Source organism: Syngnathus acus, chromosome 13 (assembly GCF_901709675.1).
Source record: "Syngnathus acus chromosome 13, fSynAcu1.2, whole genome shotgun sequence".
Taxonomy (NCBI): domain Eukaryota; kingdom Metazoa; phylum Chordata; class Actinopteri; order Syngnathiformes; family Syngnathidae; genus Syngnathus; species Syngnathus acus.
Genome location: NC_051098.1, coordinates 16,223,075 through 16,244,095, shown reverse-complemented (window position 1 = coordinate 16,244,095; position 21,021 = coordinate 16,223,075). Strand labels below are relative to the sequence as shown.

The 21,021-nt window shown below is 44.9% G+C and overlaps 1 protein-coding gene across 3 annotated transcripts in view; it reads left to right on the top strand.

Moving 5' to 3' along the window:
- LOC119132037 (Down syndrome cell adhesion molecule-like protein 1 homolog) overlaps positions 1–21,021 on the top strand; it is a 61,765-nt gene that overhangs the window by 888 nt on the left and 39,856 nt on the right. For all 3 annotated transcript variants that reach the window (XR_005099778.1, XM_037266912.1, XM_037266911.1), the window contains exons 2-3: positions 5,338–5,658; positions 9,498–9,644. Coding sequence is in view for 2 of the 3 variants with exons in the window: in XM_037266912.1 (XP_037122807.1) it covers positions 5,338–5,658; positions 9,498–9,644 (468 nt within the window). In the remaining variant the exon portion in view is untranslated. The remainder of the gene's footprint in view (positions 1–5,337; positions 5,659–9,497; positions 9,645–21,021) is intronic.

Below are 21,021 nucleotides of genomic sequence, written 5' to 3'. Positions count from 1 at the left end.
GGGAGATGTGTGAAGTGATTCCGCAAGAGAATTCATTAATTGTCGGAGAAAACATGCTCAATGTGAGACAAAGCTTTGTTAACATCGTTTTTTTTTATTGATTCACAAGCAAACAGGAGTGAGCGCATGCAGATGCAGTCGTTATCTGCCCTGCACTAATTATTCATCCTCCATTTTCTGTGGCTCCAGATTCCACTGATTGGCTTCGCTTTAAATGCTGCAGAAGGGAGCTTCATGCTTCTTGCTCGTATTGAAAATCCAAAATGTTTTTTTTTTTTTTTTACGTGATCGTGTAGGCCCCTGAGGCGTGTAAGCTCTTGGCAAGAAAAGAACCACCCGTAAATTTATACACTTTGTTTTTGCGCACGGCTCGTATTTAAATGCACTGAATTTCAAATGACATTATAGTGTGTGTGTGTGTGTGTGGAGGGGGGTCAGATTTGTTTTTGCAGTCCAAGGAAAAGCGGGTGTAGAATGCGTGTTTTGTGGTTGAGGTCCTCATATGGCCTTGGCAGTGCCCTCTGTCACACAGGCTACAGTGTTGTTTGTTTCTTTTTATTGGATTAAAAGGTGTGTTTGGATCATACACATCAGCCCTGTCCCGTGACTGGTTGAGATGTACATCGTGTGTGTGTGTGTGTGTGCGGAGCAAGGCCGGGGGCGTCAAACAGCCACTGAAGCGGAAAGAGTGCCTGAGATGGGAGAGATGGAGATAACGCAATGGGAAACAAACTTCCATGTTGTTTTTTTCTTTTTCCAACGCCTTGCTCCACTCCCTTTTGCACGATTCCACTATCAGGGGCATTGTGTGCGCGCGTGATTTCTGTTTGATTAACTTCATCTCACGAGAAGCAAAGGCAGATGCATGCATCAGTACTGCGTATTTTTTTTTTGGTGCTGGGCCGCGCCTAGAGAATGGCACACAGTTTTTTTGCTTGTCTGTCTCTTCATTGTTCATTTTTGAAAAGCATGCAAATTCATTTGTTTATTTTCAGCACACCTGCGTCTGTGCACGTTTGAGGAAAAATGATATTTTAGGCATTTAGGGGCGTTGAATGCGTTCGGGCCTGGCAGGCCACACTTGCCTTGTTTTTTTTACATATATATATACACATATATTTAAGACGTGTTAAAGTGCACTTTGAATAAAATATTTTTCGCTGTCGACTCTCAGGCGGCTTGTAAGAACAACAATTTGGAATAAAAATGGCCTGCTGTGACGAGAGGTGTGTGAGTGTGTGTGTGGAGTGGGGCTTCTCTTTGCCATAATTATTTCATCAATCGACACCATTCCAGTTCTATCCAGTTTCACTCAATAGGCCTTAATTGTGTACGACTACTCACTATCTGATAATGTAGTGACTAATTTTGTGCATTTCGTAAACTATATTTTATCCTACATTATTTGCGCGATTGTTTCTATCTCCTGCTGCAATGTCTCATCGCCCATCTCATTAAAATGCACGCATCCTCATTCCCTTCCTATCCGTGCAAGTTGATTCAAAGTGAACCAGCGGTGTTTTCCACGCATGCGTGTTCACATGCAGAGTTTGAAAACACTTAATTGCCAGATGAGTCACGACTCGTGGTTTGGAGGCTGTATTTGACGACAAACGCTTCGACGTGGCTTCTCCCTAGAACTACTTTTTAGCGTAATAAAATCAAGTTTATTAGTGGATTGATGAATTACGCACGATGTCATACGAGAACATGACATGACAAAGGCCCTTTGTATAGCTCGTGCTGCTGCAGCTGTCAGCTTCCACTCAGAGAAAGAAAGAGAGGGGGAAAAAAAAGGAGCAGCTCCGATGTGGACGTGTCACTCTCAGGTTAACTCGTCACTCAGTCGTTTCTGCTTTCTTGGTCAAGTGTTGGCGCGCTGCGTTTGGCAGCTGAATGGTGCTGGAAGACGCACACACTTGTCCAGCTGACCGCGCCAACCCGTCTCATAACTCAGTCTGAACATTTTGTCTTGAAAGCAAATGAGCACGATGACCATTCCGCATGAGCTGTTTGACTTCAGTCAACAAACAATCAGCTGATTTGGTGAATTTAGTACTCGCTTGCAATGAGCCCAATTACGGTGGCTGATTTGACATCTTTAAATATCTTGAAATGCCACAAACAAAAACGATTGCCGACATATCAGGCTCTATTTTCATCGTGTAATTCTCCACAGAGGCGACCGAGACATGATGTCGGAGGGCTGCGCCGCTGTGGGAGTGGTCATGCTCTTTAAATACGGTGCGCTAGTAGCACGCGAGCGTCTTGACATAGCGGAAGCACGTTTGGCCAAGAGCTGTTTCTGCTACTCTTATACCTGCTGCTAATTAAAATTGAATTTATTTGTGTGTATATATATATGTATATGTGATGCTATATTGCTCAAGGCAGCCAGCCAGCGAAACACATCGCTCTCCTTGAGAGGTTGACACATCTTGACAAACATCAAACAATCACGCCACCTCTTTGTGTTTTCCTGTTCCGCTCACCGGGAAGCGATTTATGACCACGTCTCTGACAGAGCTCTCGGGGAATAATAATAATAGTAAAAAAGAATATAGCGCTTGTACAAATCCGACAATCAGTTCAGCGGCAGAAACCATTCTTTTGAAGTGGGAGTTGTGAATATTTTAAATGCTGAACTGGCTGCCTAATATTTGACTGACATGGCACAAAGTGTTTACAGGGGTTGTTTACCACGGTGTGTTGTAAATGTACTTTGTGTATATGTTGGAGGCAATCGTGAGTGAGCAGGAGGGACTTTTTCTATGCACGTGATGAATCTCACTGTTGGTGTGAATGGATGTAGATGAGACCGAAAAGGCTGCATTATGCATAACAGCTCACCAAAGGCAATAATAATCCTTGCTCCTCCCGCATACATATTCATAGCCCATTTTCATAACCATTGCAAAAACAGTGGAGGGAAAGTGCAAATATATTTGCGCGCACTGTTTAAAAATGTGCATGAAATAAAAGAATTGTATGAAAGGTTCACCCAGCGGCGACTTCACCTCCAATGACTTTGACCTTCTTTATTGCAATCATGGCATCCATGCTTGAAGAAAACAATCAAAATACAGTTCAGGAGGCTCAGGGGCAAGAAAAGGGCATGTGCGAAACGCTACAACGATTGTCGTATTTAGGATCATTCTCGAAAATGTGAGCTTAATCCTGAAAAATGCTAACTTTCTTGCCCTTATCTGTACCGAGCGACAACTACGCTAAATGTACCAAAAGTATTGAGACACTTAAGTCATAAATTCATCAAGCTAGTAAGGGTTTAAAAAAACTTCACCCGCCCCTGAATACTTCATCCAATCAAATCACTTTACTTTCCGACACATGCAGATATTGAGAAATGATAAAAGTCAAACACCAATTCCCGTAACACAACTGAAGTTAAATAATGTCTTGTAGCAACCCTAATCATCGTCCAATCAGATACTACAGTTGTTTTATTCTTTAAGACGCTGACTTATTTAGACGTACTTTTATTATGTGTGTGGCTAGCGATGGCGGGCCGTGCCCAAACTCTAATTTGCCGTTCTGTTTTTATTTGATGTTTTTCAAAGTTTACTGCGAGGGGACACGTGCTTTATGTTGTCGTTATGTTGGCACTTTCCCCGGAGGCCGTAATCTGCGGCGGTCTCCCTCCCTTTCCGTGTGAGTGTGCGTGCGTGTGTGTGTGTGTGTGTGTGTGTGTGTGTGAACTCACTGACCTGGATTCATAGCCCAGGACAGAGCGATTAGCTTTGCCCATCATAAGCTGTTGCTTTGTGGGAGCTATTTGCCCTACGCTTAAGCATTTTCTATTTTGGGCAATTTGGTCGACATCACCGTCCGGTTTATGGTTTGTTTAGATTTCAACAGATTATGGCGTTTGAAAGCGTATCATGTCTAAGTACAGCTTGGTGGACAAATCTTAACTGTGAAAATTGGTGAGCAGCTTCAGATGTGCGGTGCTCTCCGTGGTGCTGAAAGTGCAGATCGGCTGGCTGCAACTGGATTGAACTTGACCTGAATTGAGATTTTGGAGCGCTGAAAGGATCCGTTCCACTTTCAGTGGCGGAATGCCGACACCTGGTTGCTACCTGACTGCCTTTTTGTACTTATGCGCGTTTGGCTACTGTATTTTGGTTTGACCCCAATTTGCATCCTACCGTTTTTACAAGTGAGGTCCTCATCCCAACAAGTTTCTCGCGTCACATCAATCATATCCCGTTCTGCTTAACACCAGCGCATGCATCAGAAGTGGAAAGGTTGGACGTGGGCCTCCAGTGATTACTGACTAGATCGACTGTGTGTGCGGTAAATGTGTAAAAAGAGATCATGTGGGTTTAGCACTCTGCGTCTGGCATGCAAATTCATCTAAAGAGTAGATTTGTGGAATAGGTTAGGATTTTTTCTGATTTGAGGGGGGCTCACAGCCCTTTATCCCTCTAGAATAGATCCGCCCCTGCCTTGAGCAGAACACATTCAGAACCAAAGCAAGAGTAAGCGGTAATAAAATGATATTTTTCAAAGCATTCTTTAATTGAGGATCTCAATCATCAATGTTTGAAAAACAACCAATCACCCCAATTTTTTTCTACTGGTATACCTCATTGTCTTATTTCCTTTTCTGTATCTCATATTTTTTTTGTCTGATGTTTTATATCACAAAAACCTGCCATTTGAACAGGGGTGTGTCGACTTTTTATATCCTTTGCGAGACTGATAGCGATACTTGTTATAAAACGTGCCGTCATCGGTTCTTAAAGTAAAAACGCTTAATGTTCTAAAAGTGTCAACATGTCCGAAATGTCCGAAAATCATAACATTGGAAATAAAAGCTTTTCATTGTCTCGTGACAGTGAGACGTGTGGAACATATGTCTCTTGTAGCCAAACCATTCATCCTGGTTCTTGCTATCAAAATCTTCAGCCTTTCACTTAATCACTGGTTATTAATGACACTCTTTGATGGCGACGAGCTTTAGAAATTAGCACCTCAATGACATGAGAGAGAGTCTTTCAATCTCCATTGATGCGTTTTAGCCAGCACCCTCGTCTCTCCTGAGACATTAAGAATTAAAAGATAGCGCTAATCCAGCCATTGTTGTCACAATCCAGGAAAAGGGGATTAATTCAGTATCATGGTCTGAGAGGAGAATTCTCCCGCTCAACTGGGGAGGGGCGGCCTCTTCTTCTGGCCCGAAGCCATTATTAATTGCATTTATTTATTTATTGTTATTTTATTTTTTCATTAAAATTTTGGGGTTCTTTTCTTTCTTTCTTTTTTCCATCCCGTGCAGACTACTAACGCTCATGTCCCTTTCTGTCATCCAAACAGTCAACAGTGAGGATGTTGTCTCTACGCGGCTGTACTTTGTGAACGCCTCCCTGCAGCGGGTGACCTTCTCCAGCTCCGTGGGGGTGTCCCTGCCCTGCCCCGCGGGCGGCGCCCCCCATGCCGTCCTGCGTTGGTACCTGGCCGCCGGAGACGACATTTACGACGTGCCCCACATCCGCCACGTGCACGCCAACGGCACCCTCCAGCTCTTCTCCTTCTCGCCCTCCGCTTATAACAGCATCATCCACGACAACGAGTACTTCTGCACCGCCGAGAACCAGGCGGGCAAAATCCGGAGCCCCAGCATTCACATCAAAGCAGGTAACCGACTGCTCATTAAAAATCAAACATTTTTATTGCAACGTGTCGTATTGGTTATCTTCCAAAACCTTTTTGGTGAATGTCCTAGAATAAATATGTACCTCCCTAAAATTAACCAAACTTTTGTGCTTGGTGCAAAACTGGGTGCTGCTGGCTGACCTGTCTGCACTCGCTGTCAAGGTCAAAGCTAGCGAGGGAAGGTGTTACTTTTCACACACAACGCGCACACGCACACTAACTCATGCCAGCATGTCTCCTGCCTCCCAGTTTCCCAGTCTCTCCATCTGTCCACCGACTGGAAAGTCCCCTAACCACACAATCGCACACAGATACACACACAAGCACACACAGGAACACTGCTATATGCACACAGAGAACCATTTTCGTCAAGCTGGCTCTTGGTGTGGAGCTGCCAGCTCTTTGTCGGGGTGTTTTGGCAAGGAGAGTTTGAGCGAGTCAGCTGCAGACATTGAATGATGCGAGCGCAATCATGGGAGGAAAAAAGCAAAATAATTTGGAGCGTGTCGATGAATCCTGCCCCGAAGAGACATTCGGCACTTCTTAGCACATGCGGTTAAAACTGTGCACATATGGCCCGCATGTTCCCAAGGGGGTGGGTGTGACCTTCTCACAAGCCTTCACGTTGGGATGACCTTCCCTCGCCCAAATAATTGCACCAATTAATCAATTGAATGCTGAGATGACCGCTTTTGCACATTTTCCTAAGCAAGACCGGAGCTCTTGAGTGTGCGCCTCATTACCTCCGTACACGTGCACGCGGTTGCCATGGGCGACATTTACGCTTAGGTGTGGCTGGCCCCACCTGAAAAGAAAAATTGGCCCCACCCACTCTTGCTGTTTATTAGCAGCGCTGCAGGAATTTCTGGCTGTTTACAACATGTGACAACAATTTCCTGATATTGTCTGACACAGAACAGAAGAACTTCAAATGTTCGATTTGATCGGAATACAACCCCAATTTATGTGGGTGTGCACAAGTATATAATTGAATTTTGTTCCTCTTTTTATTCCGTTTCAACGTTTCTAAAGAATATAAGTAATTGGCAACACGTACGTACGTACAACCAAAAAATGGAAGGCTGCCTACCAGATTGGTCAGCATTAGCGTGCTGAACTTTTGGCGGTGTTAGCCTCATGGACCCTCTCCAAAGTCGGAACACATGCCAAGCACCTTAAAGAGGATTATAGAGGGCATTTTTACAAACCGTCATCACGTCACTGACGGAATTCTAAATGATCAGTGCAGCCCGCTTTTCCGTCCACTTAATAAAAAAAACAAACAAACAAACGTGCAGCCGTTCATTTTCTTGATCATTTGCCGTCTCTCTTTCTGGTGTTTTTGCAGCTCTCTTTATGAATAAGTAAATGCAGTATTTGGTTTCCCCGGCGTTAATTATTGAAGCGACAGTGATACAGGACTTGCCTCCCAGTGCGCCCCGTGCGCCGGAGCCATGTTTTAACTCGTTCCTAGGCAACCGGCCCGCATACAGTCAGGCATCAGTAACATCCTAATGATTCTGCGGCGCGTACGATGAGGGGGAGTGCAAGTTACACACAAATCAGCCCGGGCCGCCATTTGCATTTTTGCATTCGTCGGTTGTAGAGAATTTCACAAGGTTGCAGGCGGTGACATTGACCGGCGGCTGGTGCTGTTGCGTTAAAACATTTACAAGCTGTCAAGATGATTTTAAACACTCTAGGATGGGCTCAAGGGGGACTGGGATTTTTTTTTTCCTACGATCGACGAACGGCGGCGGGGTCAATCAGAGAGTAAATAAATGATTGAAAGAATTAACCGTACCGCGGCAGCCGAGGCTACTCAGTCGATCGGCGGTATTGATCGGCAGGTAGATGGTATCAGTGAAAAGCAGCGGCAGCTTGAGATGAAGAGCCGGCCGGGGCTCAGGACGTGATTGCAATTATATGTTCCTTTAGCTTTGAAGTGTTTACAAATGAAGCGTCGGCTCACATTAGCGCTTCACGTGTCGGGCTACTTAAAGGGAAAAAAGTGAGCTGCTCTCTAGAGGATGTGTTAAGGTTGCGATTCATTTAGGGGCATGTCCCATTTGTACTTCCAAGTCAGAATGGCTTGCTTTGAGTAACTCTACACAGGAAAAAAAAATGTTCTGATGAATTGACTCAATTTTATTTGGTCAAGTGGTTGCACCATTTTTTTAAATTAACCATTATGGGTACTTTAAAAATATATCTGGATCCAAATGATTTTATTTTGAGCAACAACTTGACAAAATAAATGGACTAAAATTCGACTTAAAAATGCATCTGGATTTAGATCATTTTATTTTGTGCAACCAATAAAAGTGAGTAAATTCAACAACAAATTTCAATGGAAAATATGAAGTCAGATGTGAAAGTCAGCATAACGTGACAACTTGGTCCATGACACAAGTCGTCGACAGAACTGAGCAGAAATTGAATTAATTCAATTTTCTTTCATACAGAATAAAAAAAGTGTTCGTGGACGTTACTTCGAGCAGTCTCTTAATAGACCGTCAACACCTCCGCTGAACACGCTTGTCATATTTGAAGCGTGCTAAATCTTCTCGTGGATTTCAATCACAGTCACAAGAATCAGGAAAACTAGATTGCGGCTCAATTTTAAGTTCTCAACAATGAGATGAAGTACCAAACGTTAGAACAGGGTGAAAGGGTGGCGGAGTTACTTTGAGGCAAAAGACTCTAACATTCAACAAGGACGTTGCCTTTGGTTCCACTGGGTTCCAGTTGACAGTGGTGGCTGGCATAAAGCATTATTAATGACCAAGGAAACTGGCCTTCAGGCTAGGCGTTAATTATATCACCGGAGAGCTCGGGGAGAGCGCAAACACATCGGAGGGCGGCGCGTGTGTGTGATTTGCATTGTTAAGCCATTACTGTCCTCATTTTGGAGGGAGGCCTAGCTGCTTGAATAGCAGTGATAGATTAGGATGCCAGCAACACTCGCCGGCATCAGCCTTTCTTGGGCCCATTTCATTTCTGTAATTGTGTTTTCCTCATCTTACACATTACTCAAACTACTCCCTTTTTTTGTCTCGTGTCGAAAGGTAGAGGGCAAATTATCGTTGACCTTTTTTTAGGAACGGTGGAAGAAAAGAATGCTCATTTAGCATCACGTTAGCTAGCATCCGCCTGTTTGTCACGTTAGCAAAATTATGAAAGGAGCGCTCATTTAGCATCTCGCTAGCTAGCATCCACCTTGAGCAAAATTATGAAAAGAGCGCTCATTTAGCATCAAGCTAGCTAGCATCCACCTGTTTGTCACTTTTGCAAAATTATGAATCCTTCCCTTTGCTTCGATGGTTAACAACTCTGAATGTGACAGAGTTAACTGCGAGTATAATTTGCTTAGCTACAGGCTACTGTTTTGGTCATCAAACCACGTCTTAATCACCGCCACCCTAGCTGGCACCGATTCAGCGCCCCACGCTCGCCACGCCGCATGTTTCTGATGCCTGGCGCCTGCATGTGACAGTGGCGGCGAGCCACGCTGTGCCCCTCGCCGTCTCAAAGCATCTGCGTTGTCGTTCTTTGAAAGGCTAAAGGCCACTCGCCGCGCATCTCCTTCAACGCAACTCCCAGTCGGCCCGCTTTACAATCACGGCGACGCCGAGTTGGACGAAGGGCAACAACACCAGCTCGTTTGTTTACAAGACCAAACTGTGATTCTTTTTCTATCCCAAAACAAGCCAGAACTCTCCTTTTAACATTTGTATTCATTTTCAATGATGTCTATTTTATACACGGTGAATATGAACCTATCTAATGGCTCCGGTTGTCCTTTTCCATTTGCACACCAGTGTTCCGGGAGCCATACACAGTCCGTGTGGCCGACCAGCGCTCCATGCGAGGTAATGTCGCTGTCTTCAAGTGCCTCATCCCCTCTGCTGTCCAGGAGTACGTCAGCGTGGTGTCCTGGGAGAAAGACACCGTGTCCATTGTCCCAGGTAAGGAGCTGCCCCAGTCACTACATAGACATCTTGTTTTTTTGGGTGTGTTTGAAATGCCAGTCGAGTCAAACAATGTTTACTGTCAGAGCAAAGGCGAGTTGGATCAGCAATTTCAAAATAGGATTTGACATCAAACCCCGTCATGGAAATGAGCTGTTCACACTCTATGCTCGCTGTAATGAATTTCCCTGGCATATCCCGTGTTGTCAGAGCCCGCAAGATGGAAGGGGAGGCTTTAAAAAATCTACCACTCAGTCAAAAAGAAGATGAAATGGCCTTTGCCTGCCATGTTGTTGGCTCCTCGCTCGCCAACGGACGCCGCTCTTGTTAATAGCCGTGTTCCGCTTATAAATCAGGCTTTGGATGTATCCTGAGTGTGTGTGTGTGTGAGTGAGAGAAAGGACACGAGTGTGTTTGTGTGTGTGTGTGGGCCCGAAGGGGAATGTAATTTGATGAGTGATGGATCGCTTTAGCTGCTCATCACAGCCACCACAAAGCGAGCATACGCACCCCTGACACTCACTCGGACGCTAAGAGTGTGAAGGCCTCCTACACGTTGACACCGTGCGTGTGAAGGTTTGCGTGTTCCGCAGTTAACATTTGCTCCGCCGAGCGACGGCAAATTGTTGGGTGTCAGATGAAACTGTTTAGGTCGGATGATATGTTGCACTCCCGCTGCCCTTTTTACTCCACGTCTGATAGCGAGCAGCCCTTTCATCACTCAATAGTCTGTGTGTGAGTGTGTACTCGTTCTGTCGTTCACTCCAAGCATTCATTGATTCAGCACAGCTGTAGTGTGTGTGTGCGTGCGTGCATACATGCATGTGTGCGTGGCCCGAGGGGGGTTTCCAGTCTGGATCGATAAAGCTTGCTGTTGGATTCCCCTCTCTCTTGTCACGGATCCCTCAGTGTGAGAGTGGTGAGACATTTTGTGTGTGTGTGTGCCGCTGCATTGTGGCTGTGTGTGGTAAGAGCTCAGTGGGAGTGTTATTGATCAGATGTTGGATTACACATTAACATATGAACAAGCAGGAACATTACACACACACGCAATTTATATTACGCTCCAACTCGGCTGATTAGTGTAAGTGTCATAAATAAATGGTATTTTAAATATTTGTTTGCATCTTCATACACTTTGGTTGCAGCAGTCAACATCATTTATGATGGTTAATTTATCTTCATTTCTTGTATTGGATTCAAATAAATGGTTTGAATCGACTTGATTTATTCAGGGCAGCACAACACTTTGTGGCGGAGCTCACATGACTCGGCCACACACCTTGCATCCATCATGAGCAGGTTTGTGTTTTTTACCGGCGCTCGAAAAGCTCCGCCGGTTGGCCATCTATTAAGAGGTGCGCGTATGCCAAGGTGCGGACTTGACAGGACGACACCCGTCACACGAGCGGCCGGCCGTGTTGGTCAATAAAGGCGACTTTGAGCGGGCTCTGATGAAGTGGCGGGCGGCGGTTTGCTGACAGCTGCTCTCGCTGCGAGACGACCCCGCTCGGGTGTCGTGTCACTTTTTGACAGCCAAATTTGTTTGCATTGGAGATTTCACAGAGCAATGTGCGTGTGAGTTGGGGGGGTCGACAGATAGACTGACGCACAATGTCGTTGTCGGCCCGTTATCTTTTGCTGCTGCTCCCTCGCCGCTTTGCTCGCTTTCTCGTGCTGTAATTTGCCGGTTCGAAAATTTGTCTGCTCGTCAGAGTGTTGACGTGTGTGTCTGAAGGAAGCGTGCGTGCGTGCGCGTGCGTTATTTATTAGTAACCATTTCCTCCTTCAACTTTAAAACAAGTGAGTTTCATCTGGTTACCATGGTTACGGGTGCAAACTGGCAGGCAGAATGAGGAAGGTGTGATGATGCATCGCTGCTTGATTTATTTTAGCGCGTCACCATGGCGCCATTCACTTGTTCGATACCGTTGGGAAAATACCTCTTTTTAAGATGTGTTGCTTTGTTTGTATGAAGCAAATATTGACCACTCTATTGATGATTATGACGAGGTTGCTGATAAACCAGTAATGCTGGCAACAAGGGAGCGTTGTAAACTGCACCTCTTATCAGTCCACGGCGGGCTATACTGCACATTACAACTCACCGCTTATTCATTATTCTCCTTTTCAATTATGCGTTATCAACAACGGCCGGCGGTCAGGGCGGTCCCCCAAGTCGAGAATATGACAAGCATTGAAATGATCCAGAGTAGCGCAAATTCTGCGAAAATAGTTTCACTTGCACTATTCAATCTCTTTGTGCATCACAAAATGATGAGTGGAAGATACCAAGCCGGGGGCAGCCAACTGATGCTTATGCAGATGGATTGATTTTTGTTAAGTTATGGACTCCACATCAGCATCGATTGGCTGATGTAGTGAAGAGCGAGTTGCGGGTGCAAACAGTGCGGCAAAGTGTGGCGGGCGTGCGCGCGCGTGTTTCTGCATTCATTGATCGGGGGCTTCTTTAATCCTCTGCGTGCACGCGCAATCGCTCACATTGCGGTGAAGTCCAACGTCGCCACAGCCGCTTCTGTCCCAGTCTCCATTTTGTGGCCACTCTGCAGAGGGCCTCGTGTACTCTGGCTTTCCACTTTTTAACCCCCACACACATACTTGGAGAGGCACTTATTAGACGATAAAGTGACAAAGCATCATCTTTTTCCCTTCCACCCCGTCAAACACGAACGTTGACAACAGATAGGCGAGGTGGGGAAAATGGCCGAATCGGCAGAAAAGACAAAGTGGCATGAAAGCGTGCTAGGTGCTAAATTATGCAGGTGGCAAAGTGGGCATAGAATAGAAGGATGATGGACTGACTGCTGTTTGAGGAAGAGACCATGAAGAGAGGTGTGTGTATTTTGCGTGAATGTGTGTGTGCGCGCCATTTTTTTTTGTTTTTTTGGGCCGTCCTCATCCTCCCCAAGGGAGAAAGAGGCAGCTTGGGGCTTGAAAGGGACTGTGTTCTGTCATTAAAGATGCATCCGACAAGAGCCTAATGCCCCCCCTCCCCTCCGTTTGCCTTCCTCCTTTGGAGCTTCTCCATTTATCTGTACTTCTGTTTGACCAGTAAGCATTTCCGTGTGTTTGTCTTTAGGATGGGAGCAGTTTGTTCCACGCCTGGGTCGCGGGGACGAGGGCGGGCGGGCGGGACGCTGCTGATGGCCAATGGCTGCTGTTTACTTATTGATGTGTGATTACGGGATGTGGCGTGTGCGCGTGTGTGTGTGTGAACCTGGCAGTGATGCGTGTTAGGCGAGTTATTTATTCAGCACTCGTGTTTGGATGTTTTACAGAGAGAACAGGTGCAGAGCGACTCTGAGTGCGCTCTGTTGTGTGTTGTGTGTGTGTGTGTGCTTCAATGGGCGCCCGCAGTGTGTATTTGTGTGGAAAGGATGAGTTGGAGCTCTTAAAATCAACGACAGCTCGAATGATGGATGGATGTATTGATAGATAGATAGATAGATAAAGATCAATAGGCTTTGTCTTCCTAGCGTAACTTGCGAGGTAGATTTTGAGCAGATTGATTAGTTTGCTTTACCGGAATGGGTTTAGTTCATTTGGGATATTCTGGTGTACCGAAGCTGAAGTATATTTAATGTAACGGAATTGAGGTTCAAATCTTTCGCATGGAAAATGGGTGGGTTGCATCAGGAAGGCCACTTTTTTTTTTTTAAATACTTGGGAATAAAATGAGCCTTGTTTTTTACCACAGCTATTGGTGAAATATTTTTGGAGATCTTTAACTCCTCATTTTTGGTCGGTTTTTTTTCTCCTCCTTGCTGGATCAAAATCTTGAGCCAATCTGGTGGGTCAAACCATAAATAGGTTCAACTATAAAATTGGGTTACTCTTAACCTGACAATTTCAACGGTTAGGATATGGAGTTATTTTTTTTGTGTTTTAAAATATTTGAAGACACATTGTCCAGTGACATCTACACATATTTTGTCCTTAATTAAAACGGAAATAAGTCGCCCATCTCTGATAGAATGAACATTTCCGTGTCAACATAGATACATATATTGACAGATACAGATAGAGCATGTTAGGAACAAGCAGATACGAGTATAGAAGATGGCTCCATGAGAACATGGCTGTTGTCTGTACAGATTGAAATGGCGAAAGCGATGGAGCGAGATAAGGGAGAGGAAGAGCGAGAGAGGGGCTGCGCACGAGGAGAATTTCAATGGCACTCCAATCATGCAGGCAGTCTCGTTAGCCCAGGGAACATTTGCATAGTGCTTCGGCGAATTCATTTGGCCTTCCTCGCAGAAGATGGCTCCCTTTCCTCTACGCTAGTTAGTAATTCATTAGCTGCACGCGGCCAAGGTGAGCACGCCACGCCAGGGTGTGCGGCGGGTGTCGAGCCCGACCGTCATAGAGCCTTCCTGTTTTGTTTCTGACAGCATTTTACATTCTGGCTTGACGAGTGTAAATCCACGCCAGCCTAATCGCTGTCCGATATTTGCAGTCCGCGTCGTGCATTACTCATCAGCCGCCGTCATGTCCTCGCCGACACCCTCATCCTCGGGCTGGATGTGTGTACCACTGCTACACCGCCCGCCCTCCCTCCTCCTCCTTTTTAAGCCTTAGGAACTAATTAGAGCAAAAATACGTGATGGGGTGGGGTGGGGTGGTCTGGGGGCTTCGCACAATCAGCTCAATAGGCAAATCCATCACTAATGGGGATCACGACTTACCTAAAAAAGACCTCGTTTGAAGGTTGAGGGCGTTGAGGGTGGGACTGCCTCGGGCATTGGGGTGCAGTCAATAAATGAAGATGACATATTGTTCATAATGTAAAATAAAGGGGAGGTGTTGTAATGTTTTGACGTTGAACAACAAATATGGCGGCCGTGTGCGCGGCTTTTCGTGTACGCAAACGTCTTGATGATTTTCGCCACCGTGTCGGTGACCTTTCCCTATGCTGCTCCTTTGGTCTACGTTAATGAGCACGCAAGTTATCTGGACACCTAGGGACTAAATTTAGCTTGATATTATTGAGGTGGTTGCGTAAGTCTACACACCCCACGTTTCTGTGACATAGAAAAAAATCAGAGCATGATACATGATTTGAAAACTGGTCCCGTCATTGTGATTTGTAGTGTGACATCTTTTCAAGAGGACGAGGTCAAATAAACAAACGGAGATAGTGTTTGCACAAGTGTGCACACCCACTTATAACTGGGGATGTGGCTGCCTGCTTTCAAAATAACCAATCATGTTCAAGCTCAGATTGAACGGGACACAGCTTGCTACCATTTTAAGTGCTTCTGAGCCCAGTCAAAAGATTTTAATTGGATTGTTTACAATAATTAGTCATTTATCAAATACGTGCATTTTTATTGTCATAAATGTTCTTTTCTTAATGTACTTGAAGTACATTGCAAAGCAAGCGTTCATCTTTTCAGACACTTTACTATGAATTTCTCATGAGAACACGCTGCTCCGTGTCTGTATTTGTCTCAAAGCACTAAAATGCTTTCCGACATGTTTTTCATTTCTCCGAAAATCTGACAATTGATGAACAAGAGCCAAAGAACACTATATGTTTTCTGCTCTTCGTTGTACGTGTTTGGGGGGGGGGGGGGGCAGGGCAACGTGAGCGATATCCTGTTCCAACACATCCCCTCTGGAGCGCACTTAATGACCCGTGACCTGAAGATGTGCCTGCTAGCGAGGGAGGAATCGGGGAGGAGGAGGAGGCGTGCAGGTAGTAGACGAAGAGGTGCCGAGTGGGAGGCGGGCGACAGCTCGGTGAAGAGCCTGGAACTAATGGATGAAAAAGCCAAGCAAATACAGCACAGTGCACTGCTAATGCGTCTTACCTAAGTCGTCTCTGACTCCGACGCGGTTTCATCTTTCGGCCCCGCCCCGCCCTGCTCTCTCTCATGACCACTTGTCCTGACCTCAGCAATTTAAACATCGTAGTTGTCTGCACTTAGTGTGTTTATGTGTATGTATGTGTGTGTGAGAGCGAGAGAGAGAGCAAGGCCTCGCTGACCTCCACTGTGAGCAATGGCATCTCTGCGCTTTATTAATAGCTAATCAATGGTCTCGCTGGGATATATAGGCTGCCCTGAGAACTCCCATAAGACATGTGCAAGTCTATTAGGACACACGTACACACACATGCATGACTGTTAACTGCAATGAGCTCTAATCTAGTCGACAGTTTCTGGTTTACACGACAGGAACATACTAAAAACAGGAAGGAGATTTTTTTTTTTTTGTGGCCTGTTTTGTCCCACCTTTACGAAGGATTGACAAGTGCCCATACCAGGTATCGTTATCGGGCCAATAACGACATTATTTGAAGTTATCGAGTATTGATAAAGTCTGCCGATACAGGCCATTGATACTAAAGGCAAACAGAGTAAGTCCTGTGTCTCTCTCTCTCTCTCTCTCTCTCTCTCTCTCTCTCTCTCTCTCTCTCTCTCTCTCTCTCTCTCTCTCTCTCTCTCTCTCTCGTTCTCTCTCTCTTGTTCTCTCTCTCTCTCGTTCTCTCGTCTCTCATCTCCTCCTCTCTCCTCTCTCCTCTCTCGCATCTCTCTCTCTCTCTCTCTCTCTCTCTCTCTCTCTCTCTCTCTCTCTCTCTCCTTGCTTTTTGGGAAATGCTTTGTTGGTGCGCATGGCCAGTGTCTTACAATGCCCAAGGCAAAGCAAATTTTCTATTCCTCTCCTCTCTTGCTCTTTCTCACCGGAGACCTTGTTTGAAAATAACGATTTGTGCTTCAGACCGATCTCGGGATGACAAGTCCATTTTTTTTCCAACTCTCTACCTTTTATTGTCGAAATGTTCCAGTGTATTGTCAGGTTCATTAAATGAAAAAGCGTGCTCTGAGTAGTTTGATGTCTTCTCTTGCTCTTCACCAACATTTGGAGGGCAAATCTATGCTGATTTTGCATTTTGGGAAAGTGCTGTCGTGCCCCAACCTTGCTGTATTAAATATTCAATACGGCAAGGTCAAAATCTTGAAAGTCTCCCGCTTTCATGTATTTCTTTGTTTGAAATGACATATAACCAATTCACTAATTGGATTTAGGTTAACACAATGCAAAGGAATTAATATTGTTGCTAAGTTACCGCCACCATCTGTCTTGGTAGCTTCTGTTTGCTGATATCAAAAGCTAACGAGAGACCGATAAGAAGACATTTTACAGCACCGACATCATTGGAGGAAAAAAAAATACAAAAACACGGCATTCCCTTTTTAATTTTTCACATCCAGCTGACCTTTGACCGGGAGTATGGGTTTTGTTTAGCTGGCCTCTCTGTTTGCCAGGGAGAAAGAAATGGCAAGATGTGAGATTATTCTTTTTTTTTTTTTTTTTATATCCTAGCTTAGCTGACTAAGACTCCCAGAAGACAAAGAATGGGGGCTGCGTAGAGGAAGAAAAGGATGTAATTTGAATCTCATATACATTTCAATTGAAAGTCGTTGTAGCCTTGATACCTTCTCGCTGGAGTTGAGCACACAAACACATGCGCACACACACACGCACTTGTGTGCAAGCGCAGGCTGACAGTGGAGTGCTTGCACTACAGATCATTCATCCTTGTTGACTACATCGCTCGCTGCAAAGTAGAAAAATACAATGTATGTCAGTCGTAGCCTCTCCATCGCATAAAACGCGCTTTGCTCACTTAAACAGCTCCTATCACAACATTAGAAGCACTTCAACACAAAGAATAGGAACAAAAAGCATACCGGCGCATTCGAACCCGATTGGCACGTTTTTTTTTTTTTTTTTTTCTCGCGTTCGGTTTTCCTTCTGCTAGAGGAGATGAACCCTTCATAACATCAGCAGCACACTTATATTAATCGTACGTAGACAAAAAAGCTCTTAACTTCGAGGCATTTGAAAGTGTTGTACTGTACAACCCGAGCGTTGGATCTAAAAAGCATTGACTTTGTCATGTGCCCCCATCTTTTGTGACAGCCACCCAACTCCACATTTGCTATCCGTGAGTGTGTGTGCGGCTGCATAAACAGTGAGCGCTTCTCTTGTGCAAGCTGACAAGTGAATGCCTTGTTTATTTGTGTTGAGGGGCAAAACAGACTGGTGTTTATTCCATCGCCCCCCCCCTTCCTGCTCCGCCCTGCCCCATCCTTTTCATATACAGACAAACACGGCTGAGCTTTATATAGCATTGTGCTAATATTCCATCCAGGTGAGCTTGTTTGACTTTATGAACCCGGGGTGGGGAAAAAAAAGGGAGTGAATGGTTACTGAAGATTGACATGTGGGATTCCCTCTTGGATTGTTTGTTGTTAATGAAAACGTTTTCATCCAATAAAAATGGGATTAGATGTGATGCTTATTGAAAAGCGGCTTTAAACATTGATGGCGTCTTTATTCAAAAGCCAATACGTTGTGTCACTAAGTCGTCACTCACATATGGATAATGTCACTCGCTGGAATGCAAATAAAATGGTGTTAGAGTGGATTTATAATTTGGAAGTATTGTTTAGCTTCATACCTGGAAACGTCATTTTTGTTGCTCATTTGACATGATTTGGTATTTTTAATTGGCTGATACTTCTGCGGCATTGAGACGTTGTTCACCTGCAAATTGAATTGTAGCTAATTGTCAATGGACCGGCGGACCTCGGATTTTTTTTTCCCCCATGGGCTACCCGAGAATATCTCATGGGGTCAGCAAAACAAACGAACAATCAAACAAAAATTACAACCGCCCCCAATAAATCTTCAGAAAATGCACACAAACAAAAACATTTTCAGGCCTGGCACGTAGAGCTTATTTAGTGCTTAGTTCAAGTGCGTTGGATTTTGTCCCTGTTTTAGTTTCACCTTTTACATGTTCAACTTTTGTATTCTCCTTTAATGTAAATGTTAAATAATAACTTGCATGTGGTGTAAATCTCTGCATTGTGTCTTTAGCATAGCTTGGCTCGATTTAATAATAGCTCAGGTAAATAAAAAATAAAAAATCTCCCTATTATTCCCTATGAGGTCCATTGCGTTTGACCTCAGAGCTTGTGCTGCATTCATCTATCAGCAGATTGCCACCCTATCCCACATAATATTTTCTCCCGCAGAAGTCAATTACCTCTTTTTTTTTTTTTGTTCTCGTGGTGTACACACCCGAGGAGGGTCGGGTGTAATTGCGGCATCCGTTGACATCCCTTAGCAGCGGGCACAAGTGCGTGTTTGCACTTGAGAAGTCGACGGCGCGTGGCAGCGTTCCACTAATAGGAAGAGTGGCGCTGCATATACGCAATGTGTTGCTGTGCAGGAGAAACCAGTCTGCCTTCGACTCGTCAGTGTGTGTGTGTGTGTGTGTGTGTGTGTGTGTGTGTGTGTGTGTGTGTGTGTGTGTGTGTGTGTGTGTGTGTGTGCCATTCTTTGAAGCTAATGTATGTGTGCATGAGTTTGCACATTTATGCGTACATGTGCACCTTTGTTCATCTCTGCTTATTAATGCACACACACGTGCCCAGCTTATCCGTCCGTGTGTGTGTGTGTGTGTGTGTGTGTGTTTGTGTGTGTCTGAAAACATATGAAGATGAAGGGTAAGTGATGAGAGGAAGTTGTCTGCCCAGAAAAGAGTGAAGACAGAGGCGGCTACTCTCCAGAGAGATGCACAAAGGGATGGAGCAAAGACGCTTTCTGTCACCATAAGCATGTTTAAATTTTGAAGAGGCACTTAAGAGGGACAGCGCAAAAAAAAAAAAGCATATTTCTCAAATAGGTTTGGAGAAGGCACATGAGGGTAAACCAGATTTTTTGGGGGGGAGGAGGGGGCGTTGGAAGAGGAGAGCAGATTCGAGGTAAAGTGAGTGGAGATGCTGGCTCTCTTAATGGAGGTGTTTTTGCTTCACTAATTTTAGGGCCCATTTAACAGAATGGGCCTCCTCCGTTCTCTCCCCCGCCTTTCTTGCATCTTCAGTTAATTTAATGAAGGGTTGCCCGATTGCTTTTAGCATTAATATTCCACTAGCAAGTGATGTAAATAATGAATGCAAGCCACCTCCTATTCTCTGTCTCCCCCTCCCACCGATGTTGAGCCCCATCTGTCGTCTCCGTGGTGGCACAGAGCACTCCCCGGGGAGGAGAAGCAAATGTGGGATAAGAGGGGCAGGGAGAAAAGGAGCTTCCCAACATACTATCAGCAACCGTTGCTAGACTTGTGACATTGCAACCATTGAGGAAGATGATTTGACTTATTCTGAATGGCAACAGGTGGATACAATTATTTTACCTTTTGCCGTCGCATAAAAGAGGATGGACTTGTTCTGCCAGCCACTATAAGTCATCAAAAAAAATGGTGAATTCACCTTATGTCACAAAAAACAGGCGTCAAGTTTTTTTATTACACTCTGACAAACTAGCTTACTGGAAAACATGGGTTAGCTTAATGCTAATAAACAATACAAAACGTCATAGAAGGGCTAATGAGTAGCATCCCTCCTTTAAGCAACAAATATTTGAACACAAACAGATAAAGTAACAATACTTGAAAGCATATATTCGTTATCCTCTGCCGAGAATGACTGATTTGGATGCAGCTTCTTGAGGAGCAGTGGCTGTTGAATTCTGTACAATCTTTAACCACGACATCATTGCATAGTTTCGTAAGATGCATTTTTATGAAGTACTACCTTTCTTACTACAAACACATTACAAAAATGTTGATCGTTTTTTGGAACGGAATAATGGATGTCATAGATGCTTTGTTTGAATTATTGTTCCATAGGAGCTGCCCATAAATGCAAAAATAATAGTTATGACGGGAAGAGTTCTTCAAAGATACTCTCCTAGCTGGTGACTGCACGTTTCAGTCTGCAGGCCTCTCGCAAACTAGTAATGAGCAGAGCTAATTAATTTAGGCTCTGCCGCCAGATGGCTAAAGCCGCATGGCAGCAGCCGAGGGAGGTGCGCCTCTTTCCCTCGCTTTTGCTTTGAAGGCATCTGTCCATCTCGCCAGCCACTCTTCGGGCTGTCGCCGTAGCTCTTGGAAGGCGAGATATTTGATCGATCGTCAGCAAGCCTCAACGGGCCCCCTTGTCAGGCTGTTAAACAATTACGCGCGCACAAGGTGGTCACCTCGACCTTCCACGCCAGGACGGAATGTCTCCGTGTGTTTGTTTCACTCAAGATGTGAGCAGAAGCCCTTTGTATTATTTGTAACATTTGTCTACGGCTCGACGTCCGCACTCAGCTGACCGAGCGCTAACCACTTAAATCTCTTAAAATGCCGCCACAATGAGACCACTTTGGTGTTTCTGCAGCCCAAGCCATTTCTGACTAGTTTCCTTGAGTACTTGAGTGGGAAAACGCATTAAAGTTTTACCACAGAGCAGAAACAAAAAATGAAGAAATAATGAAAAAAAGGGGACAC